At 47.5% G+C, this 8,610-nt stretch overlaps 1 protein-coding gene across 1 annotated transcript; it reads left to right on the forward strand.

Annotated features, from left to right (window-relative positions):
* Positions 1–3,425: 3,425 nt before the first annotated feature.
* On the forward strand, positions 3,426–7,547 carry LOC119874041 (the record flags this gene model as incomplete). Its single annotated transcript, XM_038551619.1, is given in 7 exon segments — positions 3,426–4,482; positions 4,485–4,687; positions 4,689–5,161; positions 5,164–6,302; positions 6,304–6,654; positions 6,656–7,204; positions 7,206–7,547. Coding segments are annotated over 7 exon segments (3,969 nt in total), but the record flags the coding sequence as incomplete, so codon positions are not given.
* Positions 7,548–8,610: the final 1,063 nt, after the last annotated feature.

Consider the following 8,610-nt stretch of genomic DNA (forward strand, 5'->3'; position numbering starts at 1 on the left):
CTTTTGTTGAGGATTTTTGCATCTGTGTTTTTCAGAGATATTAGCTTCTAGTTCTCTTTGTGTGTGTGTGGAGTATTTATCTGGTTTGGGCATTAGAGTAATGATGTCCTCAGAATGAATTTGGAAGTTTTCCTTCCTTTTCTATTTTTTTGGAATAATCTGAAAAGAATAGGTATTAGCTTTCCCTCCCTTCTTCCCTCCCTCCCTCTCTTCCTTCCTTCCTTCCTTCCTTCCTTCTTCCTTCCTTCCTTCCTTCCTTCCTTCCTTCCTTCCTTCCTTCCTTCCTTCCTTCCTTCCTTCCTTCCTTCCTTCCTTCTTCTTCACCTGAAGCATGGAGCCCAGCACAGGGCTTGAACTCACAACTGTGAGATGAAGATCTGAGCTGAGGTCAAGAATCAGAATCCTAACTGAGTGAGCCACCCAGGCACCCCAAGGTATTAACTCTTCTTTCAATGTTTGGTAAAATTCACCTGTAAAGCCATCTGGTCTAGGACTTCTGTTTTCTGGAGTTTTTTTGATTATTGATTCAATTATTTTGCTGGTTATCAGTCTGATCAAATTTACTATTTTTCCTGTTTCAGTTTTGGTAATTTATACATTTCTAGGAATTTATTCATTTCTTCTAGATTGTCTAATTTGTTGGTACGTAATTTTTCATAATGTTCTTTTATAATTGTTTGTTGTGTGTGTTTTCTCATCTCACTGATTTGCAATTTTATTTATTTGAGTCCTTTTCTTTTCTTTTTGATAAGTCTGGCTAGAGATTTATCAATTTTATTAATATTTTCAAAGAACCAGCTCTTGGTTTCATTGATCTGTTCTGTTGATGTTTTTTAAGTTTCTCTATCATTTATTTCTGCTCTAATCTTTATTATTTCTTTCCTTCTGCTGGCTTTGTTTTGTTCTTTTTCTAGCTCCTTTAGTTGGTAGGTTAGGTTGTTTCTTTGAGATTTTCTTGCTTCTTGAATAGGACTATATTGCTATATACTTCCTTCTTAGTACCAGTTTTGCTATATCAAAGTTTTGGACCATTGTCTATTCATTTAATTTGTTTCCATGTATTTTTTTTTTAATTTCTTCTTTGGTTTCCTGATTGACCTATTGTTTAGTAATATGTTATTTAACCTCCATTATTTGTGATCTTTCCAGATTTTTTCTAGTTTCTTAGCATTGTGATCAGAAAAGGTGCATGGCATGACTTTAATCTTCTTAAATTTGTTGAGGCCTGTTTTGTGGCCTAATATATGATCTCTTCTGGGGAATGTTTCATGTACACTTAAAAAGAATGTGAATTCTGCTGTTTAAGGATGGAATGTTCTGGGCAGCCCGGGTGGCTCAGCGGTTTAGCGCCGCCTTCAGCCCAGGGCGTGATCCTGGAGACCCGGGATCCAGGCCCACATCAGGCTCTCCGCATGGAGCCTGCTTCTCCCTCTGCCTGTGTCTCTGCCTCTCTCTCTCTAGCTGTGTGTCTCGCGGGGCTCGATCCCAGGTCTCCAGGATCACGCCCTGGGTTGCAGGCGGCGCTAAACCACTGCGCCACCGGGGCTGCCCAAATAAATAAAATCTTAAAAAAAAAAGATGGAATGTTCCAAAAAATGTGTTAAGTCCACCTCGCCCAGCATATCATTCAAAGCCATTGTTTCCTTGTTTTCTGTTTAGATGATCTGTCCATTAATGTAAATGGGGAGTTAAAGTCCCCTACTATTATTGTAGTATTATCAATTAGTTCCTTTATGTTTGTCATTAATTATTTTATATATTTGGGTACTCTTATGTTGAGTGCATAACTATTTATAATTGTTATATCTTCTTGTTGGGCTATCCCCTTTATTATGATATATGCCCTTCTTCATCTCTTATTACAGTCTTTGGTTTAAAATCTAGTTTGTCAGCGTGCTTGGGTGGCCCAATCAGCTAACCACCTGCCTTTAGTTCAGGTCATAATCCCAGAGTCCTGGAATCAAGCCCCTCATTGGGCTCCCTGCTCAGCAAGAAGTCTGCTTCTCCCTCTTCCTCTGCCTCTTCCCTGGCTTGTGTGTGCTCTCTCTCTCTCTCTCATTCACTCCCTGTCTCAAATAAATAAATAAAATCTTTAAAAAGTAAAATAAAATAAAATCTGGTTTGTCTGATACAAGTATTGCTACTCTGACTTTCTTATGACATCCATTTGCATGATAAATGTTTCTTCATCCCCTCACATTCAATCTGCAGGTGTCTTTAGGCTTAGAATGAGTCTCTTAAAGGCAGCATGTGGGTAGGTCTTGTTTTTTACATTCTGACACCCTATGTCTTTTGACTGGAGCATTTCGTCCATTTACATGCAAAGTAATTATTGATAGATATGTATATTTTGCCATTTTATTACTTGTTTTGTGGTTGTTTCTGGGAATTTTTTTTTTCTGATCCTTTCTTGTATTTCTCTCATGTGTTGCTGATTTTCTTTAATGACATATTTGGATTTCTTTTTATTCTTTGCTTGTTTATTAGTGGTTTTTGATATATGGTTACCATTAGATTTGTTTATAACCTCTTTTGCAAATATTAGTTTATATTAAATTTATGGTCTTTAAGTCTGAATCTATCCCATGTTTTAGGTATATGTTATTATATTTAATATCCTTTTGCATGTGTGAGTTCTTTGACTTTCACAGAAATATTCTTTTTTCACTGCTTTTGTGTTTTTTGCCTTTATACTGTCACTTTTGGTCTCTCTAAAGTGTCCCCTTTAATATTTCTTGCAGGGCTGGTTTAGTGGTCACAGACTGTGGAGGCCGAGAAAAATCAAGGCCATTCCACCTCAAGTTTAGCGTTAGCACAAGTACAGCCATCCCAGGCCCCTGTGAATAAGAGCTGAAATTTACATTACTTCAGTTACAGGAAGAAAACAGCTTACAGCTTAACATCCTAGAAAGCCCCATATTAGAATAAAAACAGAGCCCAAACCAAGGGCAGGAAGCCCCTATTAGAATAAGAACAGAGCTCAATGCCCTTGAAGGCACCATATCAAAATGTAAACAGTACTTGAGAAATTCCTCCACCCCTTCTGAAGATCCCCTAGACCAGCCTATAAAAAACTAAGCTGAAACCCACCTCCGGGTCCAAGTCCCTGCTCTGCTGTGCCGGGTACACTTGGACCCAAGCTGGAGCTTGTAAATAAACCCTCGTGTGTTTGCATTGGTGTCAGCTCCTTGGTGGTTTCTCGGATTCGTGATCTTGGGCACAACATTTGGGGGCTCGTCCGGGATCCGAGAGACCCCCAGGACCCTATCCGGAGGGTTTCACACATGGTGAGTGCACTCAACTTTTTCCACCTTTTGCACGCATATTTCTGAGAGCTCTAACCTGAAGGAATTCCGATCTGTATTAGGTCGGCATTGGCTTAGGCGGACACGCTGGTGGGCCGTTGACTGGGGGTCTCGAGGAGATGTCCCTTGCCCCCACTGGGAGGACGGGGTCCTCACCTGTAAAGAAGACGGAGGTCCTCATCTTTAAGGAGGCCTGACTGCCAGCCCTTCGCGGTGCTTTCTGTTTTCTCTCTGCGGCCGCACTGGGACGTTTGTCTGTGTTACTATGTCCTTGTTAACTGTTTGTGCATTTGTCTGTGTTACTGTGTCTTTGTTAACTGTCATAACTGTTTACATAAGGAGAAGGAGATTACAAATCTATCGCATATCAGAATGGCCAGCCTTTGGCGTGGGACTGCCCCGAGAAGGAACTTTCCACCTACCTACTATCTTACAGGTTAAGGCCGTGATCTTCAGGGACAAACCCGATGGCCACCCTGACCAGGTGCCCAACATCCTGGCCTGGCAGGACATGACCGAAAATTCCCCTCCTTGGCTAAAACCCTTTTTACCCCCCAAAGCACACAACTCGGCTGAAGGTAAGGAGAGACTCCGGGTCCACCGCCAGACTCTAATGGCAGGTCTCAAGCCGACCAATCTGGCCAAGGTCTATGATGTGAGACAGGGTAAGGATGAGAGTCCAGCAGCCTTCTTAGAGAGAGTCATAGAGGCTTTTAGGCAGCGCACCCCTATGAACCCAGAAGCCCCGGAAACAAAGGCTGCAATTATCATGGCTTTTGTTAACCAGGCCGCTCCAGACATTAAAAAGAAATTGCAAAGAGTAGAGAGACTGGGAGAGAAGAGCTTGCAGGACTTAGTGATAGTAGCAGAACGAGTCTATAATAATAGAGAAAGTCCGAAAGAACAACAAACCAAACTAAGTGACTGGCAGACCCGAAACCTGGCCAAGATCCTGCTGGCCACAACCTGGGATGACCCACAGGAAAGACGGAGGCACCTCAAGAAGCTGGCTTCAGGGACAGGTAAGGAGGATGGCCCTGGTCCCCATCGGGAGCGCCCTAAGCTGAACAAAAACCAATGTGCTTATTGCAAAGAAGAGGGCCACTGGGTAAAAAGCTGCCCTAACAAAAGATCTAAGGCCCCTGCCAAGATCTTGAAAATGGAGGACCTGGCCGATTAGGCAATTAGGGGAGTCGGGGTTCGGCACCCCTCCCAGAGCCCAGGGTAACTCTTAAAGTGGAGGGGCAACCTGTTGAATTCCTAGTGGACACTGGGGCACAACATTCGGTTTTATTACAAACCCAAGGGAAATTGGCAAACAAAACTTCATGGGTGCAAGAGGCCACGGGCACCAAACAATACTCATGGACTACCCGAAGAACTGGATTTCGGCAGGGGCCGGGTATCCCACTCCTTCATGGTCATCCCTGAGTGTCCCTATCCGTTGTTAGGTCGGGATTTGCTCACCAAGAAGGGGGCACAAATTTGCTTCCACCCCGAAGGGGCAAAAGTCCTAAACAAGAAGGGGCACCCGATTCAGGTGCTTGTCCTGAGTTTAGAAGACGAATATCTCCACCAAATGCCCTCAGCCCCAATGACTGACATTGACTGTTGGCTGCGGGAATTTCCCCAAGCGTGGGCAGAAACTGGGGGAATCGGGCTGGCCCAGCATCAACCGGCCATATACATAGAACTAAAGCCAGGGGCAGACCCTGTCAGGGTCCGCCAATACCCCATGCCTCTAGTAGCACGAAAGGGAATCACACCCCACATACGGCGACTACTGGACTCGGGCATATTAAGGCCCTGCCAATCGGCCTGGAACACTCCCTTGCTGCTGGTTCAGAAACCGCACTCTACGATTACAGGCCAGTCCAGGACTTGAGGGAAGTCAACCGGCGAGTAGAGGATATGCACCCTACGGTCCCAAACCCATACACCCTCCTCTCCACCCTGCCTCCAGACAAAACTTGGTATACGGTGTTAGATTTAAAAGATGCCTTTTTCAGCCTGCCTTTAGCACCCAGGAGCCAAGACCTCTTCGCCTTTGAATGGACGGACCCTGAGAAAGGCATCAATGGCCCCCTCACCTCGACTCGACTACCACAAAGATTCAAAAATTCATCGACCATCTTCGAAGAGGCCTTACACGAAGACTTGGGTGAGTTCCGCTCCGAGCACCCTCATTTGACTTTATTACAATATGTAGATGATATCCTGTTGGCGGCAGAGGACCAGGACATGTGCCTGCAAGGCACCAGGGACTTGCTCCAGACCATAGCGGCCCTAGGATACCAGGCCTCAGCTAAAAAAGCCCAGATCTGCAGAGCAGAGGTGAGCTACCTTGGGTACAAATTAAAGGATGGACAAAGATGGTTGACGGATGCACGGAAGGCAACTGTCTTAAGAATCCCACAGCCGCAAACTGTCCGCCAGGTACGTGAATTCCTGGGGTCAGCAGGGTTCTGTCGCTTATGGATTCCGGGTTTTGCTGAGATGGCCAGACCCCTCTATGAGGTCACCAGGCACCAGCAAAAGTTTGAATGGACAGAGGCCATGAACAGAGCCTTTAATGACCTTAAACAGGCCTTACTGTCTGCCCCGGCCTTTGGGTTGCCCGATCTAGCCAAGCCCTTCTACCTGTATGTGGACGAGAAAGACGGGGTGGCAAAAGGGGTCCTTGTCCAGTACTTAGGGCCCTGGAAGAGACCCATAGCCTATCTCCCCAAAAAGCTGGACACGGTGGCTGCTGGATGGCCCCCATGCTTAAGAATTATTGCTGCGGTGGCCACTATGGTCAAGGATGCAGACAAACTGGCCATGGGGCAAGAACTGCACGTTACCCCCCCACATGCTATTGCAGGGGCACTCAAACAGCCCCCAGACCGCTGGATCAGCAATGCCTGTCTGACCCATTATCAGAGCCTACTGCTGAACCCTACCAGAATTTTATTTAAGCCACCAACAACCCTGAATCTGGCAACGCTACTCCCTAACCCAGACTGGGACCCCCCCTCTGCATGACTGTCAAGAAATTTTGGCACAGGGGCACGGAGTCAGAGCTGATCTCCAGGACCAGCCACTGTCGAATGCGGAGGCCACCTGGGACACGGCCGGCAGCAGTTTTGTCCGAGAAGGAGTCAGATGGGGGAGGGGGGGGGCAGCCGTAACCACGGAGACGGCGGCCGTCTGGGCGGGGCCACGGGCAGCCGGACCTCGGCTCAGGGCAGAACTGACCGCACTGGCCAAGGCGCTGACCATGGGGGAAGGTAAACGAATCAGCATCTACGCCGACAGCAGGTCCGCCCTCGCCACCGCTCACCTCCACGGAGCCCTTTACAGGGAGGAAGGGAGGGCTCCTGACAGCAGAGGGAAGGACTGTTCAAAACCAAACGGAGATCCTTGAACTCCTGAGGGCCGTCCGGCTGCCCAAGGCCCGGGCCGTCACCCACTGTCCGGGGCACCAAAAGGCAGACAACGCCAGTAGCGGGGGAAACCGGTGAGCCGATTTAAAAGCAAAGGAGGCGGCCCTTTTGGCGACCGAGGTCTTAGCAACCACGCTACCCGATCCGGGGGCACCGACCCTGCCGGACACCCCCAACTATACTGATGCTGATTTACACTGGATCAAACGCTTGCCTGTGACCCAGCGCTTGCGTGGCTGGTGGAGGGCCGCAGACTCCAGCATCATCCTGCCAGAGGAACTAGGACGGCGAGGCCTATCCCAAATGCATCGGAGTCCTCACATGGGGACAAGGAAGACGGAAGACCTCATACGACATGCAAAGATCACTATTAAAGACTCTGGAGCAAAGATCGAGCAGATTGTGGCAAGCTGCCACGCATGCCAGTTAACTAATGCCACCGCCCATGGATCTAACCCGGGCACCCGGCTTCGGGGGGGACCACCCAGGTGCCTACTGGGAAGTGGACTTCACTGAGGTAAAACCTGGAAAATACGGATACAGGTATTTACTAGTGTTTGTAGATACTTTTTCAGGATGGACAGAGGCATTTCCCACCAAACATGAAACGGCACAGACCGTGACCAAGAAACTGCTGGAAGACATCTTACCGAGGTATGGTTTTCCTGTTAAAATTGGGTCAGACAAAGGCCCAGGATTCGTCTCTAAGGTAACATAGGGAGTGGCACTAGTACTTGGGGCAGATTGGAAATTACATTGTGCACATAGGCCCCAGAGCTCAGGACAGGTAGAGAGGATGAACAGAACATTAAAGGAGACCTTAACTAAATTAACCCTGGAGACTGGCGGGGACTGGGTGACTCCTCTCCTTCGCCCTATATAGGGTGAGGAACTCCCCATATAAGATGGGATCATGTTCGGTCTTCCTCCACCTATTACCCCAATTTAAAACCTGAGGTGCTTGCTGAATTTGATGATCACCAACTTCTTTTCTCCCTCCAAATGTTACAACGAACCCATGAGCAGGTGTGGCCTAAGCTGAGGGCTCTATGAGACTGGGCCACCCCCAGAACCCCATCGACATGGGCCAGGTGACTGGGTGTACGTGTGGAGATACCAACACCGGACACTTCAACCTCGCTGGAAGGGACCTTACCTTACATCGTGATCCTGACCACTCCCACCGCTCTCAAGGTCGACGGGATTACTCCCTGGGTCCACTACACCCAAGTCCAGCCCGCTGACCCACTCGCCGTTCTCAAGGACTTTGTTCCAGAATGGAAAAGCCAACCGGACAAAGACAATCCCCTAAAGCTAAGACTGTGCAGTTTTCACTTATTTCCCACCTCCAAGACTCCCTAGTCTGAGGTTGTCTTTCAAAATAGAAGGAGATTAGAATTAGTCTTCTTACAGCAAACGATGAGGGGGAGGGGTTATGTGCTGCCTTAAACGTAGGATGTTGCTTCTTCGCTGGAATGTAAATGGGAGCGAGAATAGCAACAAGGTTGGTTAGAATCCTGGTTTAATCATTCCCCCTGGCTCACTCTGAGAGCAGCCTGGACCCATGATTGGGTCCTTCCTTAGGTTCCTCTGAGAGGGGGAAATGTGGAGGCCGAGAAAATTAAGGCCATTCCACTTTAAGTTCAGCGTTAGCACAAGTACAGCCATCCTGGGCCCCTGTGAGTAAGAGCTGAACTTTACCTTACTTCAGTTACAGGAAGAAAACAGCTTACAGCTTAACATCCTAGAAAGCCCCATTTAGAATAAAAACAGAGCCCAAGCCAGTGGCAGGAAGCCCCTATTAGAATAAGAACAAAGCTCAATGCCCTTGAAGGCCCCATATCAAAATGTAAACAGAACTTGAGGAATTGCTCCACACC

The sequence above is a fragment of the Canis lupus genome, chromosome 11 (genome assembly GCF_011100685.1).
Source record: "Canis lupus familiaris isolate Mischka breed German Shepherd chromosome 11, alternate assembly UU_Cfam_GSD_1.0, whole genome shotgun sequence".
Classification (NCBI taxonomy): Eukaryota; Metazoa; Chordata; class Mammalia; order Carnivora; family Canidae; genus Canis; species Canis lupus.